Source organism: Dipodomys ordii, unplaced genomic scaffold (assembly GCF_000151885.1).
Source record: "Dipodomys ordii isolate 6190 unplaced genomic scaffold, Dord_2.0 Scaffold22, whole genome shotgun sequence".
Taxonomy (NCBI): domain Eukaryota; kingdom Metazoa; phylum Chordata; class Mammalia; order Rodentia; family Heteromyidae; genus Dipodomys; species Dipodomys ordii.
The window spans coordinates 252,553-274,042 of NW_012267238.1; the positions used below are offsets into that span (position 1 = coordinate 252,553).

General features: G+C 59.7%; 1 protein-coding gene across 1 annotated transcript in view; it reads right to left on the minus strand.

The window, feature by feature from the left end:
* Positions 1-20,717, minus strand: part of Agrn (agrin) — a 34,826-nt gene extending 14,109 nt beyond the window's left edge. Inside the window, exons 1-11 of the mRNA XM_013014108.1 lie at positions 20,460-20,717; positions 9,122-9,169; positions 3,735-3,950; positions 3,430-3,654; positions 3,123-3,347; positions 2,483-2,689; positions 1,354-1,572; positions 1,089-1,283; positions 800-1,000; positions 572-720; positions 396-501 (exon numbers count right to left, since the gene is read on the minus strand). Of these exons, the coding sequence (XP_012869562.1) occupies positions 396-501; positions 572-720; positions 800-1,000; positions 1,089-1,283; positions 1,354-1,572; positions 2,483-2,689; positions 3,123-3,347; positions 3,430-3,654; positions 3,735-3,950; positions 9,122-9,169; positions 20,460-20,526 (1,858 nt within the window). The 5' untranslated portion in view covers positions 20,527-20,717. The remainder of the gene's footprint in view (positions 1-395; positions 502-571; positions 721-799; positions 1,001-1,088; positions 1,284-1,353; positions 1,573-2,482; positions 2,690-3,122; positions 3,348-3,429; positions 3,655-3,734; positions 3,951-9,121; positions 9,170-20,459) is intronic.
* Between the last annotated feature and the right edge of the window lie 773 nt (positions 20,718-21,490).

Consider the following 21,490-nt stretch of genomic DNA (forward strand, 5'->3'; position numbering starts at 1 on the left):
TGCAGTGTGTGGTGTGTGGTGCAGTGTGTGGTGTGGTGCAGTGTGTGGTGTGTGGTGCAGTGTGTGGTGTGGTGCAGTGTGTGGTGTGATGCAGTGTGTGGTGTGATGCAGTGTGTGGTGGTGCGGTGCACTGTGTGGTGTGGTGTGGTGTGTGGTGGTGCGATGCAGTGTGTGGTGTGTGGTGTGGTGTGGTGTGGTGCAGTGTGTTGTGATGCAGTGTGGTGCACTGTGTGATGTGGTGTGGTGTGGTGCAGTGTGTGTGGTGTGATGCAGTGTGTGTGGTGTGATGCAGTGTGGTGCGGTGCGGTGTGATGCAGTGTGTTGTGTGGTGGTACGGTGCAGTGTGCGGTGCAGTGTGCGGTGGTGCCGTGCGGTGCGGTGCGGTGCTCACTTACTGCGGCAGGCCCCTTGTCCGACCACATACAGCTCTCGCTGTGACTCACACCTGGCCTTCTTCAGGTCACACTCTGTGCCGTAGGTAACACCATCTGAGCCACAGACCTAGAGGGGCGGTGTGGGTGAGCGCAGCCCCAGCCCCCTCCCTCGCCACCCCCGGAACCAGGGGGCTCACCGGGCTCCTCAGGACACCCTGGCAGCTGAAGTCACAGACGCAGGGCCCGTCCTCCGAGTCCTCGTCCCAGACGCCACCGCGCTGCCGGCAGAGCTCCTGCTCACACTCGCCGTCCTCTCCCGAGCCGGAGCCTCCCGAGCCACACTCCGCTGTGGGGGAGAGCCGCATCACCCACGGGCCTCCATCGGGGCTGCTGCCCCGCAGCTCCCCCGGACCGCCCGCACCCACGCTGCTCGCACGGCCCCGGCCGGGCCTCCTCGAGGTGCATCTGCTGCCGGCAGGCGGCTTCCTGTAGTTCACACGTACTGCCGTAGGTGACGCCGTCACTGCCGCACACAGGGCCAGGGGGGGGGTGCTCGCACCGAGGACACACACACTGTCCAGAGGAGCACACTGCCCCAAAGGCACACACGGTGTTTCCACAGGTCTCTGCAGGAGATGGGTTGAAGCCGGGGTCAGCAGATCTGGCCAGAGAACTCACGGGACGCCCGCCTGCCCAGCCCGGGGCCTCACTCACGGCAGTGCCCGACAGAGGCCACGTGGAGACTGATCTGGTGTGTACAGGCGTGGACGTGCAGCTCACACTCGCTGGCGTACGTGCGCCCATCCGAGCCGCACACGGGTTGGGCCGAGGCCACACACTCAGAGGGGCACACACAGCGCCCAGTCTCCACCTCGCAGAGAGCTCCGAAGCGGCACTGCCCACATCGGTCTGGGGAGAGGGCTCCGTCACCACGTCGGCCAGAAGCCCCCCACCCCAGACCCGCTCGCCCGCTACTGACCACAGGGTCCTCTGCGGACCACCCGGATCTCCCGCCCGAGGGCGCAGGCCATGGCCCCCAGCTCGCACGCGCTGCCGTAGGTGACGCCGTCACTGCCACACACAGGGTCGTAGACGCCTGAGCACGCCTGCTGGCACTCGCACACGGCTTCCCCATTCTTCACCGTACACGTCGCCCCGAACGCACACTGCACCCCACGGCACGGGGACGGGGCCTGGGCTGAGGAAGGGTGGCCCTCAGCCCGGAGGCTCGGGCCCCAGCTTCCCCTCCCGCGGCAGCCCTGCTCTGGGTTGGGATGACAGAGGAAGAGGCGGATGCGAGGACACAGCAGAGAAAGGGACAGACACATGGCAGAGGCGGATGGGACACAGGAGGCGTCAGGCCCACCGCTGGCCCTGCCGGCCCGCGACCCCAGGATACCCCGACACGTAGTGGGGGCTCTCTCTCCACGGGTTGGGGGACACTGCATCCCAGAGTCACACCCAAGACTGCAGTGGGGAAGAGGTGTCTGTCCACTTGCTCTGAGGACCACAGGCCAGGTAGCAGCGAGCCACCCCCCACCGGCCACGCCAGGGGCAGACCTCGGGCCGTGGTCTCCCGGCAGACGGGCGCGGCACCTCATCCTGCCAGCAGGTCAGGCTGGAAGACACAAGAGGCGGGGCCAAGAAGGAAGAAAGACCGAGAAGAGACAGACAGAAAGGAAAACCAGAAAGACGGACAGGACCGATCAAGACGGACACAGAGGCAGGCAGGACTAGTATAGTGGCAGCGGCCTCCACAGGACCCACCAGCCAGCTTCCTCCATCTTCCACTGGCCTTTCAGCTCCCAACTGAAACTCCACCCCTAAGGGGGCCGGGGGCGGGGTGTGTCTCAAGAGCAAGGAACCCCCAAAGCCATGTCTGTTTCTGCCCACCCAGGTTACTGCGCCCCACGCCATACAGAACAGGTAGAGCAGAGGACCTGCAGGGGAGCGTGGTCAAGTGCAGGCCCGCCTCTGCGCACATCTCCCCCACAGCCCCCCGCCCCAGGGAGAACCCCAGGAGCACGTCGTGAGGGATGAAGATGGTGTATGATGGCGGCAAGGCTGACGCGGACCAGCCGCTCCCGGCGTGGGCCTGGGGTGCTCACCACAGGGGCCCCGGTGCTTGGCGGGGATGGCGCGCTGCTGCCGGCACTCGGCCTGCTGGCGCCAGCAGTCATTGTCGTAGGTGCGCCCGTCCTGGGCGCACACAGGCCGATAGGCCCCGTCACAGGTGACCCGGTCGCAGGAGCAACGGGCACGCCCTCGGTGCGACAGGCACACGGCACCGAACCGGCAGGCCTCCACACACTGGTCTGGGGGAGGCAAGGGGGTCAGAGAGGACAGGCACCCTTCCAGCCACCACCCTGGGCACGGGACCCGACTGAGGCCACGAGTCAGTGTGCACAGCACACGGGGTGGGGGAGGGTAGGCGTGGACACTGCACACGGGGGGGAGGGTGTGGACATGGCACACGGGGAGGGCAGGCGCTGACACGGTACACAGGGGGGAGGGTGTGGACATGGCACACGGGGAGGGCAGGCGCTGACACGGCACACGGGGGGGAGGGCAGGTGCTGACACGGCACACAGGGGAGGGCAGGCACGGTACACGGTACACGGGGAGGGCAGGGGCTGACACGGCACACAGGGAGGGCAGGCACGGCACACGGCACACGGCAGGGAAGGCACTGTGGGGCCTCGTGGGTCATCTCATGGCAGAATCATCACCCTCCCCGGGGCCGCGCACCTCGAGGCTGGCACCGGCCGGAGTGCACCTTCTGGACGAGCAGGCCTCGGGCAGCGGAGGTGCGGTCCATGACACAGTCGTTTTCGTAGGTGACCCCATCATCCCCACACACGGGCGCCTGCTGGGAAGGGCAGCTCTCTGGCCGCAGGAGCATCTGCGGGCGCCGCGTGTGAGGGTCTACGCGGCAGAGGCGGCTCGGGTCGGCTGGCGTACCCTGGCAGGGGTCTGACCGGGAAGGTGAGTCAGGAGGTGTCACCGTGCTTGTAGGAGTGACCTAGGGAGGCGTCCTGAAGAGGGCAGCACTTACCACAGGGGCCGTTGAACTTCCTGAAGATGTGTTCCTGGCGGGTGCAGGCATGGCGTAGCAGCTGGCACTCACTGGGGTAGTTAACGCCATCGCTTCCGCACACCGTGCCCTCGGGGGCCCCGGGGCACGTCGTGGGGCATACACACGAGGCGCTCCGCCCGTCCGGTGAGCGTGCACAGGTGCTGCCGAAGCTGCAGGTCACATTGGCACAGGGATCCGGAGACCCTGCGAGGGGCAGAGTCGGGTCACGCGGGCCGCCCACCCTGCCCGCGCAGCAGGCCGGGCTGCCCGCGCCCGGCACTCACCACAGGGCCCGCGGCGGAGCAGGCGGATGCGCCGCTGCTGCCTGCACTGCGCACGCTGCAGCTCACACTCGTTGCTGTAGGTCGAGGCGTCCGAGCCACACACAGGCGCCACGACCAGGGGGCAGGGACTCTTCTTGCACACGCAGGAGGCTCGGCCTGGATCTTCCTCACTGGGCTCGCACACGGCCCCAAAGCCACACAGCATTCCCCTGCACACTGGAGTTAAACGTGAGGAGGGACTGGAGCTCAGAGTGCACTTTTTTTTTTTTTTTCGTCAGTCATGGGGCCTGAACTCTGGGCCTGGGCGCTGCCCCTGTGCTCTTCAGCTCCAGGCGAGTGCTACCACTGAGCCGCCTTCCCAGCCCCCAAGAGTCCACTTTCTAGGGGGCCAGGACACAGGCAGCCATGGTAGAGCCCTGAAAGGCAAGCAGTCACTAAACCCCACGGTGCGTGTGCACACACACACACACGTGTTCACACTTGTTCAAGTTCACACACAGCCACATGTGCCCACCACTGCCTGTGTCCACACTCACAGGGCCTTGTCCTCTTCATTCCTGTCCCTGTAAGGGCCCCACCAGCCAGGGCCCTTCCCTCCTCTCCCTCCCCATCCACAGGAAATCGACTTGTGGCCCACTTCAGTGGGCCCCAGAGACACCGAGAGAGAACCCACATTAGCCCCAGAGCCTCTCTCACCAGATCCACCCACCCCAGGCAGTGACCGCAGGGCTTTTTCCTCACAGCTGCCTCTGTGTCTCTGGTCCTCTAAGCAGAGCCAGAGAGCACCTTCACCCTCAGGCTCAGACTTCTTCCTGCTGGCCTAGCAGCCCAGAGCCCTGCCCTTTCCCTTTCTTCCCGCGTCCAGCCTTCCTTCCCAGTCAGCCTCCACTCAGAAGCACACTCCCCAGACCTGCCCTCGAGCTGTCTCTCCTGTCCCCCACACTCGGGGACCCTCCTCCTCCCGTGGCTCCCACAGCCAGCCACCCGAGTGCCCACCCGTCCCAGCCTTCCCAGGCTCAAGCTGATGGTGGCATCTCTCCCTTGGGTCCCTCGGGCACCTCCCTCTGTCCTCCTGAGCCTCCCCCTCAGGAAATGCCTTCACCTGAGCCCTCGGCCACACACTACGAGGCTGCCCCAGAGTCAGCTTCACACACTGGCCAGTTATCTCATCATCTAACATTCTAGTTCCCAGCAGAGCCATGTCCAACACACACGCCTTGTCATGGTCTGCTCTAGCAAATCATAGCCGGCTCAGGGAGGAGCCTGCAATTGCCTACCAAGTGTAAGAATGAAGGATGTACATGACCAGTGCTGTTATGGCCAGTCCCTGGGGTCGCTCGCTGAGCACAGTGTGGGCAAAGTAGGCTTCTTAAGGGCTGCAGCTGTCTGGATCTAATAAATGTTTAATTGGGAGCAACTATTATTAATAAGTCATGGTGGGGGTGAGGCCCTCATCACCTAGAGTGCTTGGAAATAAAGCAGAAGAACCCTTCCCATCTTCAGTGAGTGAAAGGCGTGTCGGCTGGAGCCACAGCCACAGTCCCCCCAGCCTCCCTCATCTGTTTCTGCCAGTGTCTGAGTGTCTGCCCTCTTGAACCTACCCCCGCACAGTGCCCCTCAGATCCTGGAGGCGGGGTCCCTCCCTGTGCCTCAGTTTCTGTGACTGGGGACACTGGGCCGACTTCCCAGGGCTCCTGTGAAATGCACACGAGCTATGCAGAGTTGTGCTGTGACATGTACCAGCAGCATCCTCTGTCCCAGCTGAAACCAAACTCAAGTCACCCAAGCCATGACCTCCTTCCCATCTCCTCCTCCTCATCTCTCTCTCCAGTTCCTCCCTTACACTTGGCCCTCGTTGCCCAAGGTCCTTGGGACTCCCAGGCCAAATTCTATACTTCAGGTCCTCAGCTAGACTTTCTGAACAAGATCTCCCCTGAGGGTCCAATTCCAGGGCCAAGAACCCAACCATCTCCCTGTCCTAGCAGTGGGGGAACCGGTGCTGCACATCTGTGTCTCTTGGGCTCACTCCTTCCATCGGGTGGCCCGGGCCTGGCCAGACCTCTCCCCGAGGTTCTGACCCCACAGCCAAAGACAGTTGTTCCTCATCACCTTGTTCCACACCCCAGCACAAATCCCAACTGACATCTCTGGTCTGGACAAAAGAACTTCTCAGCTGGGCGCCGGTGGCTCACACCTGTCATCCTAGCTACCTAGGAGGCTGAAATCTGAGGATCATGGTTCAAAGCCAGCCCAGGCAGGAAAGTCTGTAAGACTCTTATCTCTAATAAACCACTAGAAAACCAGAAGTGGCTCTGTGGCTCAAGCGGTAGAGTGCTCGCCTTGAGCTGAAGAGCCCAGGACAGTGCCCAAGCCCAGAGTTCAAGCCCCACGACCGACAAAAAAAAACAAAAACAAAAACTCAGGGGCCGGGGGCATGCATGTGGGCTAGAGGTGTGGCTCAGTTGATACCACAGTAGCCAATGAGCAAAAGCATCAGGTGACAAGCTCAAGTTCTGGTTTCAGACCTCTCTCCCAAAACAAGTCAGATTGGTAGATGGGTACTAGTGGCTCACACCTATAATTCTAATTACTGAGGAGGCAGAGATCTAAGGATCCCAGTTCAAAGAACCTGGGAAAGAAAAGTTCATGAGATTCAGATTCATCTCCAAGTAACCACCAAAAATCCAGAAGTAGAGCTGCTACACAAGCAATAGAATGCCAGATTTGAACAAAAAAGGTAAGCAACAGGACAGACACTGAATTCAACCCTAAATTCTGTCATGTGCACATGCACCACCCCCGCCCCCCAAGACTGGAATCACCATCTCCAGGAAGCCCTACCTCTTCCTCTCAATGAACCCAGAGTCCATTAAGGTGACTAAGAGGTCGCTCATGTACAGCCCATTGATACTTCAACACAGCCTGTTTCTGTACCTCTCCTCCCTCTTGGGCTAGGAGACCGTAAGAAGCTCAAGACAAATTTGACCGAGCAGAACAGCTACAATCCAAGACCACCTGCAGACTGGTGTACGCCCATTCCAATCTCACAGAGGCCCAAGGAGAGCTGTGCCCTGTTGTGAGGAGGGGCTGTAGGGATACAGAGGGGAGCACAGGGTCTTCAAAGCCATAGTGATAAAACAGCAACGTCGGTGCCAGACTTTGCCCGTGCTCCCGGTCACTGCCTACTACTCTCGTAATGGAGGAACCCACTCCCCCTGGGGAGCCTCTCCCTGACTGCCAACCTCCTGCCCGGGCAATCTCTCCATGCACTGTGGGAGGCAGAGGGGCTTTTTACAGCACAAATGTGGCCGTGGGTCTAACCTCTCTCCCTGCCTCTAGTGGGTTGGAGGATGGAGCAGATGTCATGAGCCCTTCTACGTCCACATACATGGGATGTGAATGCCCGAGTGTGCAGTGGCCATGGATGTGAGTGCCCGACTGTGCAGGGGCCATGGATGTGAATGCCCGAGTGTGCAGGGGCCTTGGGTGTGAATGTCCGAGTGTGCAGGGGCCATGGGTGTGAATACCCGACTGTGCAGGGGCCATGGATGTGAATGCCCGAGTGTGCAGGGGCCATGGATGTGAGTGCCCGAGTGTGCGGGGGCCATGGATGTGAGTGCCCGAGTGTGCAGGGACCATGGATGTGAATGTCCGAGTGTGCAGGGGCCTTGGGTGTGAATGTCCGAGTGTGCAGGGGCCATGGATGTGAGTGCCCGAGTGTGCAGGGGCCTTGGGTGTGAATACCCGAGTGTGCAGGGACCATGGATGTGTCCATGGGGTGCGCCCAACCTGAATGAGTCTCCGCAGCCTCAGGCCTGGTGCCCATGAGCTGTGAACATGCCCGGCCTCAGCCCCATCCCACTCAGGACTGAGTCTCTTTGTGTACTATATCAGGGACTTGTCTGGGTCACACCCTCCTGTCCCCCAGCCCAGGAAGGACAGGGAGGTGACCACTCACCCATCTAATCCCCACTGGTCCCCAGGCCCTGCGCAGGCGGCACACAGCACAGTGATGCTCGAAGGGCTCCTGTGTCTCAGCAGAATATAATGGCAGCAATTTTGTGGGCAGAGGCCCCTTAGGGCCCAAGGCCTCTCTCCCCATGACCCAGGCCAGGCCTGGTGCTCTGTGGAGCCTTTGTGGTCTTGTGTAGGCAACCTAGAAACGGTTGCTCTTGGGGACATTACCCCCCACCCCCACAGACCCACTAGCCACTGTTTTTACCATCCCAGCCTTGCCATGCCACACTGCCCGATATCCTCGGAAGAAGAGAGCTGTGTGGCCAAGTATGTCAGGACGCATACTGCCAGCTTGCTAGTTCTCCGATCCCAAGGAATAAAAGATGATTGCCTATAGATGACCCTTGCCAGATGGTACCAAGATGGCTGCTGCCAAAGGACATGAGAAGCCCACCCTGTACCCCTGAATCTAGCGTCTGCCTCTGGTGCCCAAGCTCCCCACTCCTAGAGAAAACCTCCACTTAGCTTCTCAGCCTGCTGAGGCTCCCGGGGTGCCACTCCCCTGCTCTAACCTCCTAGCACAGGGTCCTGCCAGTGCTCAGCCTCCTCGTCCAGCCATTGCGCTCCACTCAAGACCCAGGACGTGACTCAGACCAACTATGCAACGCAGAGGTGCTTCCTGAAGAACCCAGGACTCCAACATCCAACCCACATGTCCTGGCCCTGCCCTGCACAGGACAGCTCTCACACGCGACTTCTGTGAACCTGGACATGCACCTACCCAGAGGAGCTTGTGAGGAGTGAAGCTGGAAACTGCTGTCCAGGCTGGGCGAGGGGAGTCCCAGACCACTCCTTCCCTTGTTTCCCTGCAACCCTACGGCCACCTCTCCGCTCTGACATTAGCTTAATTACAGAGGCACACGCCCAGCAGCACAGCTGGGCGGTCTTGCCCCATCCCACAAAGCAATCAGAAGAGGTCATCTTCCCCACCGTAGCCTGCTCAGTCCTAGGGGCAGACCCAGGCTTTCCGGACCTCTCCCTCAGACAGCTGTCACTGGCCACGCAGAGGCCCTCCCCCTCTAGCCCGTGTCCCCTCTGTTCTTCTACCGCAGCCCCACCCTACCCTAAACGGGAAAAGGAAGGACAAAGAGGAGGCAACCCATCGCAAGCCTCCATGCCAGAGCCCGCCTCCCTCGTACTGCCCGACATCATCCCACAACTTCCAGGTTCCGGGTCTGGCTCCTAATTGTGAGGCTGAGGCCCAGTGAATTTAAAGTCCCGTTTGGGTGCTAGTACCCAAGACCCCCACGGACTCCTCAGAAAGGACTGAGGGTCCCGTGTTGAGCCTCCTCCCTCTAAAAGTGCACCATGAACGCACTTCAGAAAATCTCCAACCGTAACTGCCCATCCACATGGCCCCCCTCACTCACCATCAGGAGGTGCTGGAGGCACGGGCGTGAAGTGGGTCCCGGGTTTGTCTGAAAAACAGAACAAAACTGCAAGTGAGGCCCTCCTGACCACAGCCTTGCGCGTCCAGTGCTCTGTCCATCCATACCTCCTCCCACTCCAGTCACAGAGATCCAGGCTGGGGAGACCGGGAAACCCAAGACGCCATCCTCGAGACCTAGGGACTAGCTAAAGCCGAGAGCAGAACAAAGACAGAGGCCTGTGCTCTGACCCTCTAGCTGCCAGGTACCTGTCAGAGCCCTGGGGGGGGGCGGAGCCAAGCTTACCTAGTGAAGCAGGCTTTGTCCCTGACACCAACCCCCAGGCATCCAGTGTACACATCCCCCTCCCATCTCCTAAAGCTGTTTATGCAGCTTGAGATGGGGGTCAGCCCCACGGGCCCAGGGACGGGCCTCAAGGGACTTGGGGGTTGCGAGGAACCACCCAGTCCCCAGAGAGAGAGAGATTGCCCGTCGGGGCGATGTGATGGCTCCTGGCATTGCTGTGACCCCACATGCTCCACAACCCTTGGCAGCCAAGATGGAAGGCCTGGCCAGCAGCAGGGCCACCTGGGCCACACCCCGTGGCCACCTACAGTTGTTGAGGAAGAGCAGCACTGCGAAGCCCAGCGTGGTTGTAGCCAGCAGAATCAGGCAGATGTTGCAGGGGATCATGAAGTACCGAACCAGCAGGGAGGCCCCGGGCTGTTGCCCAGGGCGACGCTCCAGTGGCAGCCGGGGCATGGCCAGCCCCCGCTCTCAGGGTGTGAGGGTCCTTAAGGAGCACCCTTAGGCCTCTTCGGGGCCACTCCCCCCATGCCGGGTCCTCTGGGAGAGCAGACAGACAGCCACTGTGCCTCAAAGTTCAGCCAGCCGCCGCCTGGGAGCTGCTGGCCCTCCCTGGCCCTCCCGGCTCATAATGAGGTAAGCAGGGTTCTCCTGAGGTGGGATCCCGGCGTGGGCTCGGAGGCAGGCAGAAGACAGAGGGCCACAGCCACCCCCGCTGGCCGAAACCCTTCCTTCCGTCCGCCAGCCGGCGCTGTCTTCTGATGCTGTGCTCCGGAGCCCGAGGGAGCCTGGGCGGCTGAAGAGGCAGGGAGATGTGGGTACGGGTGGCGGCGCTGCACGGCACGGCACGGCACGGCAGGGGCCTGGTCTGCGCCTGGCAGAGGCGGGAGCAAGGCAGCAGCGGCAGGAGGAGCAACCGCGTTGGAGAGAATAAAGGAGTAGGCCACCGAGGTTTCCTCTGGCCACAGCACAGCTCGCCTCACCCGAGTCAGCTCCAGCGGTGAGTGAGGGGCAGGGGCGCCCCCTGCGCCGCGGAGGGAGGGCGGGAGCAGAGACAAAGGAAGTGCCTCAGGGGACCCCCCGTTCCGTGGGGGAGTCGCAGCTCGCTCCGCGCACGGAGGAACCGGTGGGTGAGGCTAAAGCCATGAGTAGGATGTGAACAGTACAAAAGCAACCAAGGAGCACAGCTAGGAGGGGGTGGGGGGGAGAGAGGGAAGACATTTGGAGAAGAGAGCAGAGCCGAGGGAGGGGTAGGGTTAGGAGGGGTGGACAGCAGGAGGCAGGGTGGAGGGAAGGGGCGACGGTTTTAGAAAGGGGCTAAGGAAATGATTGGCTAAGGACAGGAGTTGGGGAGGTGACAGTATTACAGGATTACAGGACAGAGGCGCCAGGTAGGATATCAGCAAAAGGAAGGGGTGGGGCTAAGGAAAAGCCCATGCTTGGGCAGGGACCAGGGAGCCTGCAGGTGGTGTGGTCCAAGGCTGGGCAGGCCCTTCCCCCTGCTGCAGGCTGGCTGTGAGACTCTGTGGTCACCACTGGAGATGTGGGCCTGTTCGGGGACTCAATCCTGGGGTGGGTGTGTGTGCTGGCACGTCATCCATGCCTGTTTGCCAGGGTTTATGCTCCTGTTAGTTCTACCTGGTGTGGATGGGGGTTCTTAGATCCTGAGATAAGGGTTTGGGTCCAGCAACTGCTTTGGCCACCCCTCCTTAGTAGTCGAGTGCCATCCTGAGAACTCCAGAACAGCTACCCAGGCAGAGGGCATGCCTGGAACCCCCAGCATGACGTAGCTGGGCACAACTTTTCCATGAGGTCAGCCTTTTCCCAGCTTCCATACAAAGGCTCCAGCTCCCGGTAAACCGGTGTGTACTGTGGGTTGGCAAAGCCCCATACAGGACTCTGCACTGCTTCCACTACCCCTTCCTGGCACATCCATCTGCTGGCACCCAAGCTGCGCACACCCTAGCATGTGCCCTCCTCCAAGGGAACAGCAAGTCCTCCCTGCAGAGGCCTCTTGGCTAGCCTACGCCCCGCCAGGACCGGGGACCCTCTCAAGCGGGCACCCACTGCAATGACGTGAACGGCACACTCGCCCAACCCTCCCTGAATCCCCACCACGCCATACCTCGGGCTACACCAACCAGGCACACCCACACCCTACCACCAGGCTGTGTCTATGAGCTGCCAAACTGTTATGGCCTTGACCACCAGTGCCACCCAGTGGTCTCTCTCAGACCTCCTCTCAGTCATCTTGAGAAAGCAGCACTGACCACACCCACCTCCCTGGAGCACCTGGCTTGGGCAGAGTTCCTCTGTCCAGGACCCTGATGTCACAGACACGGGCCAGAAATGGCCCTACTCCTACATGGTCCCAGCTGGGCTCTCCCCGCCAGCACTCAATCCCAGAGGCACACAGCTGGAGCCCCCCTTTTGTCAAGCAGGTTCTTCCTAAAGCCTACCCTGCCTCACCTGGCACTTAGTACCCACCTACCTCCTCTGCTCCACTCTTCTTTAAAAAAAAAAAATCAATTTTATAGAAATGGCCAACTCAAAATTGGTCAGATGTCTCATGCCAGAAAGGTGTTCAGATGGGTGCCGGTGGCTCACCCCTGGAATCCTAGCTACTCAGGAGGCTGAGATCTGAGGATCGCCATTCAAAGCCAGCCTAGGCAGGAAAGTCATGAGACTCTTATCTCCAATTAGCCACCAGAAAACCAGAAGTGGCGCCATAACTCAAGTGGTAGAGTGCTCGCCTTGAGCTGAAGAGCTGAGGGACAAGGGCCCAGGGCTAGAGTTCAAGCCCCACAACTGACAAAAACAAACACAAAAAGTCCCAGTGAGACTCATTTCCAATTAACCATTTGAGAACCAGAAGTGGCGTTGTAGCCCAAGTAGAGTGCTAGTCTTGAGCACAAAGAGGCTCAAGGACAGCGCCCTGGCCCAGACTTCAAGCCCCACAACTGACCAAAAAAAAAAGCACTTGGAGTGAAGAGAAACCAGCTTGATATTCAAACCCCCAGGCCTGGCCCTCTACCCCACATCCACGCTGTGGCATCACCTGTGTTTTGGGTCTCCCTATTTCTTGTGGTCCCAAATCTACCATTTAGTGAAACCGTGCAAATAAAGTGGGGCCGCCACCCTTCCGAGTCCAGAGTAGCAATCCATCACCTGCCCCGATACTCGCCTGGGGCCGGTCTCGCTCTCTCCTCAGAGCCCAGTGGAGCCACTCCCCTCTGGACCTTGGAACTGTCCACAGCTCACTGATAGTGTCCCTGTGATACTGGCTGCTTCAGCACCCAGAGTAGGTGTGAGCTTTTATCTTCTAGAGCAAGGCTTGGCTCACAGCTGAGAAAGCCAACTGCGGACTTGGGATGGGAAGCCAGCATTTTGTCCCTGCCGGTGTTTTTCCTGAGATCTTCCTGTGTACTCTGTAGGAAGTGTGAGACCCAGGGGGTTTGGTCCAAGGTGGGGTGGGAGCCCTGAGCCATGCACAGAGCTGGCAATAGAGGCTTCAGGGCCCTGCGACATTGCATCCCCCAAGCAGAGCCCCCGGGATCTACTGCTTAAGAGGCCCCCACAGACGGAGCTTTTAGTGCTCACGTGAGGGCTGCAGAGAACACAGCCAGGGAGAATAAGCAGCCTGGTCCCAGCAAGCCCAGTCAGTGTCTGAGTCCCTTGTAGGAGTGGGATGCCTTCAAGAGACAAAGAGCCATTGAGGCCCTAGGCCAGTAAAGGGGGGGGGTGCTGCGGGGGGATTCAGGCTACTGGAGCTATTTTGGGATCTTCAGACAAAACCATTCAGCCTTGACCAGTCCATCAGGCTCATGCTTTGGAATGAACAAGATGCAGAGCCAGGAATTAGTCTCCTTGTCTCTGGGTTAAAACCTCACAACATGCAACCACACATGTGCCCATAAGCTAGGTCCCTGCTCTGCGGCACGCAGCAGCAGTTATCAATTGTGTAGACACTGGCTGTCACAGCCCGCCTGCCCTGACCCGTATCACTGATGTCATATACATGAGCGCATCACAAAGCTCGCCCCTGACCCAGAGGGTGCACTGGGTATAACCCCAGCCCCTGCCATCTGGACACACGTACATTCTGGAGGGAAACCTCCAAGTATTCTTCAGACCCGAGGAGGTGGGTGGGGCCTCTGGAGGGCAGTGTCCAGGCCACTGGCAGCCCATGGGTCTGGTGTAGGGATCCCTCCCTGGCAAAGGACGAGGAGCGGTCAGGGTAGGCTGAGCTGGCCAGTGAGCTGCTCTTCCCAGCCGTCTATGCGCCTCACCCAGCCAGTGCCTGCAGGCAAGGCCGTCTGCCTCCTACCGACTGCCTTTAGGCATCTCTGAGGGTGCCCGGCTCAAGGCAACCGATCTCCTTCGGGGTGGATGCTCAAAGCACTGGCTGACATGGTGCCTGGTCTCAGGCTTTGCCTTGCCCTGCTTTCCCTTCCCCCTCAACCTTAGCAGACAATGCGTGTTTTACTGCAGGACCTCGCTGCTGGGCCCTGGGCCAGCCTCCCCGGAAGAAAGCACCCTCCACGGCTTCTCTTTGCCAGCCTCAGGCCTGGGGCCCTGTGATCACCTTCTGGGGACAGGAGGTGCCTGTGCCCATCCCCCCACCTGGCCCCCACCTTGACTATCAGTCTACCCTGGAGGAGGTGGGATTCAGTGACCATGTGAAGAGGCACACATCCAGGCTAGGTCAGGCCAGCCCTCTCCGTTCCTCAATCAGCTGGCGGAGACTCCTCCCCATAACTAGCCAGCCAGCATGGATACCTCAGGTCTGGTTGGGTAGTTTGCTGGGTTTCCAAGGGGGCAGGGATCAGTAACAGAGGGATCCTGTAACAGAGGAAGCTGCTGGTGACGCTGTCCCCAAGGTGAGCCTGGGCACCATCCACTAGAATGAATGGGTGCTGAGGGAGCATAGGAGAAAGGGCAATGGCCATGTGGGGCTACTGATGCCATCTGTCCCTCTCCTCCCTGGAGGCCCCAAACACACTTCAACCACCCTGCCCTCCTCCAGGAGCAAAGGGAGCTCAGTGGAGGCAGGGTGGCAGTCAGCTGTGGCCCGTATCCGGTGAAGTCAGGGGACCCAGGTGGTCTTGTCTGGCGTGGCTGTGCCAAGCTGGTGAGGCGCCAGTCACAGGGGGGGGATAGACACAGGGGGTTCTGGGGCCCAGCCCCAAAAGCCGAGAACTAGGGGACTTCATGGAGGTGGAGGTGGCCAGACAGCTGGGCATCAGAATGAAGGAGGGGATAACCAGGTCCAAAGGCTAAGGAAGAAGGGGCCGAGACACCCTGGGAGGACAGGGGTGGAGAAGAGGCCAGTGAGTCAGGAGAAGCCTTCCCATGGGGCCAGTACACTGACTCGCTGATGAGGGACGTTGGGACAGCAGGTCGAGCAGGAAGGCCACGCTGCGTGGGCCAGCTAGCTTGCTTCCCAGTCTCCTCTCCTCCCCATGCCCACAGTACCTGTGCCACCTCACTCAGGTGGCAGGGATCCTGTTTCCTGAGCTTACCTTCCCTTCAGCTCACTGCTGCGCCTGGCCTCCTTGGGGAGCCAGGCCAGAGCCCCAGCAGGGCCCCATGCAGGTGATGTGAGGACCTACAACAGAGTGGTAAAGGACTCCGAGTGGGTGAGCCACAGTGAGCTGCTGCTCCTGCCCGAGCATGGCTGCTCTCCCCTCACAGGGAAGAGGGAACACGTCTTCCTCCTCCTGGCAGCCTGCTGTTTTTGAGTTCATTCCTCTCAAATGTACTTGACCTTCACACTGGTGTACACTCTGGTCTGTGCAGCCACACAGCCTATGCTTCTTCTAAGGCCCACGGCGGAAGGTGCCCACCTCACCCGATGACGAGCACCCACAGCCCTCACTCTGGCCCTGGGGTGGGGAGTGAGGGTCTATGTCAGCTTCACGGTCTGGGAGGCCTGTGAGGAGCAGTGGATCATCTGACCAGCCAGAGGACTCTCTCCACTTGCAATGCAGCTCAGCAAGTGTGTCCTTCATCTCAGCCAAATATTCACCCACAAGTGAAGAGTCCACAGGCCCTCAGCAGACAAATTGCCCAGCCAGGCACAGTAGATGGGGACAGACTGGATGAGAGGCTGAGACCCATGTGTGCATGAAGACAGAATCCAGAACCTGACATGTCAGACCCAGGCAGAGGTTGCCCAGGCCCAGCCCACTGACCCAACACCCAAGTGCCCCCCAGGGAAACAAAGGGCAGTGGTGCTGGTCACCAGTGGCTCACACCTGTAATCGTACTACTCAGGAGGCTGAGATCTTAAGATCTGGTTTGAAGCCAGCTCAGGCAGGAAAGTCCATGAGACTCATCTGCAATTAACCTCTGAAAAGCTGGAAGTAGACACGTGGCTTGAGTGGTAATATGCCATTCTTGGACCAAAAAATCAAGGGTGCACCCTGGTTCTGAGTTCAAGCCTCAGTATGGGCAAACTCACATACACAAAAAAACAACAAACAAAAACCAATCACAGCTGGGCGCCAGTGGCTCACGCATGTCATCCTAGCAACTCAGAGGGCTGAGATCTGAGGATCATGGTTCAAAGCCAGCCGGAGTAGGAAAGTCCGTGAGACTCTTATCTCCAATTAACACCAGATAATTGGAAGTGGTACTGTAGCTCAAGTGGTAGAATGCTCATCTTGAGCTAAAGAGCTCAGGGACAGCACCCAGGCCCAGAGTTCAAGCCTCACAACCCCCAAAAACAAAACAAAAAACCAATCACACAGGGCTGAGAATGTGGCTTGTGGTAAAGTGCTCGCCTGCCCTGGATTCAATTCCTCAGAACCACATACGCAGAAAAAGCTGGAAGTGGCGCTGTGGCTCACGTGGTAGACTGCTAGCCGTGAGCAAAAGAAGCTCAGGGCCAGTGCCCAGGCCCTGGGTTCAAGCTCCAAACCAAAACAACAAATCACACAAACAGGGACAGTGGGAACAGTGGCCCCCAGTCAGGGCAGCAAGCAAGAAAGGGAGAAAAAGAGAGAGGGGGAGGGGAGAGGAAGGGGGAGAGGGGGAGGCCGAGGGGGAGAGGGAGGAGACCCACACAGCTGGAACAGTCCTGGCCTGTGGGGACAGAGCAGCTCCCTCCCCCACGCCTCCACATCATGGGGTCGGTTCAGGGAGAGCCTGGGAGGAGCCATCTCCTTTCCCAGGTCCAGCTGTAAGAACCCCTGCAGGGCTGAATTTCCTCAGAGGAAATTCTCAGGACCTAAGCTGGGGAGGAGAGACTTAAAGGAAAGAAAGGTCAAAGGAGAAGAGGGACAGCAGAGGAAGTCCCTCTCCACTGACGGCTCCACTAGAGACTGTCCGTAGCCCCCCAAGTCCCAGCCTCAACCCTGCCAATTTACAGTTCACCTGTACCCACTTCTGAGCTGATCTCAGAAGGCGGGAGGTACAGAGGACACAAAACCCTCCTCCACCGGTATCTATCTGTTCCTAGGAAACAGAGGTGTACAGGTGGGCAACATAGCTGTGCTGCCTGCCAGCCTGGGTGGCTGATGCAGCCCAGTGGGGAGAAGGCCACTAGACCTCAGACAGTGGTCGGAGAAGGGCCGGCCACACCACGCAGGGCCTGCTCCCGGCTCCAAGGTGAGCCCCGTGGCCCACAGGTGGAGGCAAAGCTGTTTCTACAATTGTTGGGTGGAGGCAGTGAAGGGACCGCCCCTTCTATGCGGGGGACGCGGGAGGGCCAGTGGCTGGACCTCCAGCCCTGCAGCTGCCTCTCAACGCTCCCTCAGCAGCCTCCTTCCCTTCTCCCCCTACACATCAGCCCTTGGGGATGCGCAGAAGCTCCAGGTCCCGGCCAGCACCTGACCAGGTGGGCTCAGGCAGGCCCCAACAGAGTCTGCTCCCTCCAGCACTGGCTCCAGAGACGCATGTAGACAGGGAGGTGGGAGGTCCAAAATAACTTTTCCACTTCCAACTGTGAGGAGGTAAGGTGGGGCTTTTATCTGGGTGGGTATGGGGGACTGGGGTGGGTCTGGAAAAAGCCGGGAACCACTGCCAGTAGCTCAGTCCTGCCCCTTTTCCTGCCTAAAGTGAGGTTACCCCTATAGAAACTCCCCCTCCACCTGCCAGCACAGGGCTGCCTCAGGGACCCCAGGTGCAGGCAAACACTCTGCCTTTCCACCAAACCTTCCTGGTAGGTAGAAGAAGCCCCTCCCTCTGTGAGGGGGGCAGATTCTGGGTGGCAAGCCTCCAGGGCCAGCAGCCTGGAGCCTGGGCCTGTCTGCAGGAGCCCTCAAGAGCTCTGGGTAGAGAAGAAGGTGGTAGAGAAGCCATCTTCCCCCTTGGCAGAAGGAACTGGGGGAGCTGAGCGTGCCCAGAGGGCCATCCTTTACAATTCAACTGCAGCCGATAGCCTAGGAGGCCCCAGTGCAGAAAAGTCAAGTCTGGAGGGCTTGGTCCTGCTCCAGTGTGCCCGAAGACTGCTCTCCATAGGCTCTGGTCAGCTGGCATGGCAGGGAGGAAGGGCGCAGACAAAACCTGACTGGCCAGGCCAAACTGGGGAGCATGGCTGCCAAGACCCCCAGCTTCAGGGCTGGGCAAGGCCAGTCTGGGCAGGTGCCAGGCTCACTCAACCCTGGCCCCCTGCCCTGTTTCTGGGCCAGGCCCCAGCAGGGCAGACAACACTTCCTTTCTGTTGCAGGCTCTTAAGGGTGGGGGACAGGCAGCAGCTAGGCCTACATCCCTCTTGGGGGCTTCCTGGAGGTTCCAGGCCCAGCCTTCCAGAGGTGAGGTAAGAAGGCTGGGAGGGACTCTGAGCAACTCCCACCTAGCAGAGTAGGTGCCCAGGCTGGCCGTGCCACTCCTGACAAAGCAGTAGCTGGCGCGCGCGTGCGCGCATGTGTGTGTTCCCTTCTGGAAGGAGCAATAGCTTTCCCTGCCCAAAGGTGGCGCAGAGGGAGGGGCACATACCTGTCTCAGCTATGCCAGGAATGTAGTTCCCCAGGCAGAGGACTAGGGGGAGGAAGAAGCCTTCCTGGAGGCTGGAGGAAGGGCTGGATGAAGATTCCCAGATTCCCACACCAGGAAGCCCTCATTCTGCACCACTGAGGGTTGAACTGGTGTTGGGCCCAAGGGGCAAAATGTGAAGGAGGGGTCAGCTGCGTGCAGGTCCTGTGGCTGACCGGCCTCTACAGTGAGGACCTGGGGTAGTGTCCTAGGAACAGCACATGGCCCCATCATCTACACCCACCCAGTGTGGGATGGTGACAGGCATGTCACTCCAGGAGGCTCAGCCTCCCCTCACCCTGTCCCGTGCCCTGCTCACCTTCCATGATACCCTGGTCTGCTTCAAAAATAGATCCAAGTCATTTCTCAGAGCTTCTGGGGGCCCCAGTCCCTTACAGAGGAGCGGAGGATCCTCACTCTGTCCCTGCTCTCTGGGCTTCTCTCCCCCACTCCCCCACCCCCGCCCCACTGCAGGTCTGCAATTATACCTCCCGGGATGGGGGACAGCACGGCACTCTCCGCTGGCCACCCACTGGTCTGTGGGACCAGACTGGCCTGAGTGCCAGACACCCACAGCAGGACCTCCACAGTAGACAGTGCACAGCCACCGGGGAGAGGTTTTCCCTGGGGACCTCCTTCCCTCTGGTTCTACGCAAGCATTCCCATAGCCAGAGTCAGGCGAGCTGCTGCTTCTTTTTTTTTTTGGTGTTGGGGCTTGAACTCATGGCTTCACACTCTCCCTTGGCTTTTTTTGCTCAAGGCTGTCAAGCTACCACACGAGCCACACCTCCACTTCCAACAGAGTGGGTTTTGACAAGATGCTGGACCTTGTTCTACCCAGAGTGACCCTCCTACTCTGTGACCTCCGACTCTAGGGTAAGTCCTCCATTACTGAGTCATGGACCCTCCAGCTGGACCTACCCAGCTTTAGAGTTAATGATTTGCCTTTTTGATATTATAGGGACAAAGGGACTGTCAGCCCCTCCTTAGCTCCTACTTGACCCGAAGTCAACCTCATGGCCTCCTCTGCCCCTATGCTCCAGCCAGAACGTTCCCCAGCCACAAGTCTCCAGACTGGGCGATATGAGCCAGTGCTGAGCAGGGTCTGACACAAAGGGCCTGGAGGCAGCCTAAGAGCAGGTGACCACAGCTAGGGAGAAAGGCCACAGAGCGCCCACTCTGGTCCTATCTCCCCTGTAGTGTCCCCAAGGCAGCACTGAGGCAGAATCCCAGAGGCACCCTACAGGAGCCAAGCCAGGGTCAAATCACAAAGGCATGTGGGAGTTAAGACTGCCTCAGTGGCCAACAGCGCACAGGAGAGGGCCCAAGGTCACGAGGCCTGCCACTGCCTTAGGAAGGAAGCTTTGCTGTTTCCAGTCCTACACTCCTTTCCAGGCATCCCTGGGAGGACAGGATGTGGGGAGCTGCCGCTCAGCCACTGTCACTAGCCACGGGTCTCCATCTCCAAGAGAGGACGAATGTGGTTCTGGTCACCTCCCAGAGGTGAGAATACTCACCCCAGAAACCATCAGCCCGCCAACACACTGCACTGCTCCTCCCAGGTAATCCTGTGCTCAGCTGCACAGGACTGCTTAAACATGTGGACCTGATCTAGACAAGACTTTGGACATCTGCAAGACCAGGACAGCTGGTATCCATTCACCTGGCCCAGCTTATCCCCTAGAAAAGAGGGAGTGTGGAGAGCTGGGAAGGAAGAGGGGGTGGGGGAGAAGCAGAGGAAGCCTTCGCAGGGCTGTAAACTTGCTTTGGCTTTCATTTACTGAAGACAGTTGATGTCAGAATTTGGGGCTGCTGACCTCGGCATGGCTAGATACGTAATGGGGAGACCAGAAAGCCAGAGTCAGGGTGGAGCGGAGTCAAGCATCAAGACAACAAGTGCTCCTCCTCACAGCGAACTCTCTTCAGCAGCTCCCCCCAACCCCCACCAGAGTTTTCACTCACCCTTTCCAAGCCTGCTCCTCTGCCTATACCTGTTGCTCCCTCTACACCTACCGTCACTGCTGCGGGCCCCTGCCGGCACCCCACCACCACTACGCACCTTCTACACAGAACTCCACCTCCTCCAAGTTCCGCAGAGTGATCCGCATGAGGCTGGAGTTGAGCATCAGCTCATTCTTGTGAGCTGGCCACAGGTAGGGAGGTGCCGGGTTCACAAAAAAGATCCTGGTGTCTCCAGTGGACACTTGGTTGTCACAGATGAGGGGGTCTCCAAAACCGCTGATCACCACCTTGTTGCCACCATCCAGCAGGTTCTCCTGGGCCACGATATCTTTGCCTTTCAAGTACCGCCAGACACGAACCTGGGGGCAGATGTGGGGGCAGGTGTCATTGTCCACCTCCTACTTGAGGAGGAGTGCCAGACTAGGGCCTGGGTCTTTCCCCATCGTCTGGTCCGGCCTCAGTTGTTCGGGGCAAGTGTCCACAGCAGAGCCCAGACTTGGGCAGAGATGTGCACTTCTGTAGATTCCGTCGAAGCCTCTGGGAAGCGCACACGTACCGGAGCCACTGTCCTGTGCCATACATGAGGTGTGCCCTCTATGGCTACATTGTCACCCCCAAGAAGCAGCGATTGCCCCGGGTCTAACCAACCGCAGCCACCTCAACTCTCAGTGCAGTCTGGGTTTGGGAAGGGAGCTGCCTGGCCTGGAGTCCTGCCTTCCACCTTCCCCTTTACTCCAGTTGCCCACCACTACTCAGGCCAGGCCACCACCAGCCATCATGAGTGAAAGGCTTCAGGGCAGGCCCAGAGGATGGGCTGACAGACTCGCCGGGAAGGGCAGGCTCTCTGGGCTCCAGTGCTCAGTGAGTCCGTGCAGTGAAGGCCTGAGCCACAGAGTCAAGTCTGGGCAGAACAGGCAGCCCCACCCCTCTCTCTCCTCTTCTGGAGACCCCGAGGAGACTGGCTTTGCCCGCATCTCCCACCAGGCTCCCCAGAAGGGAGCCCTGGGAAGAGGCCCCTTCCTCCGGGGCTTCTGGGACGGAAGACAATGGGTGGCTTGTCCACCTGCACAGCCCCTGCCGGGAGCCCGGCCGAGGCATCCGCCGGCCCTCGGCGCGGAAGGCGGCGCG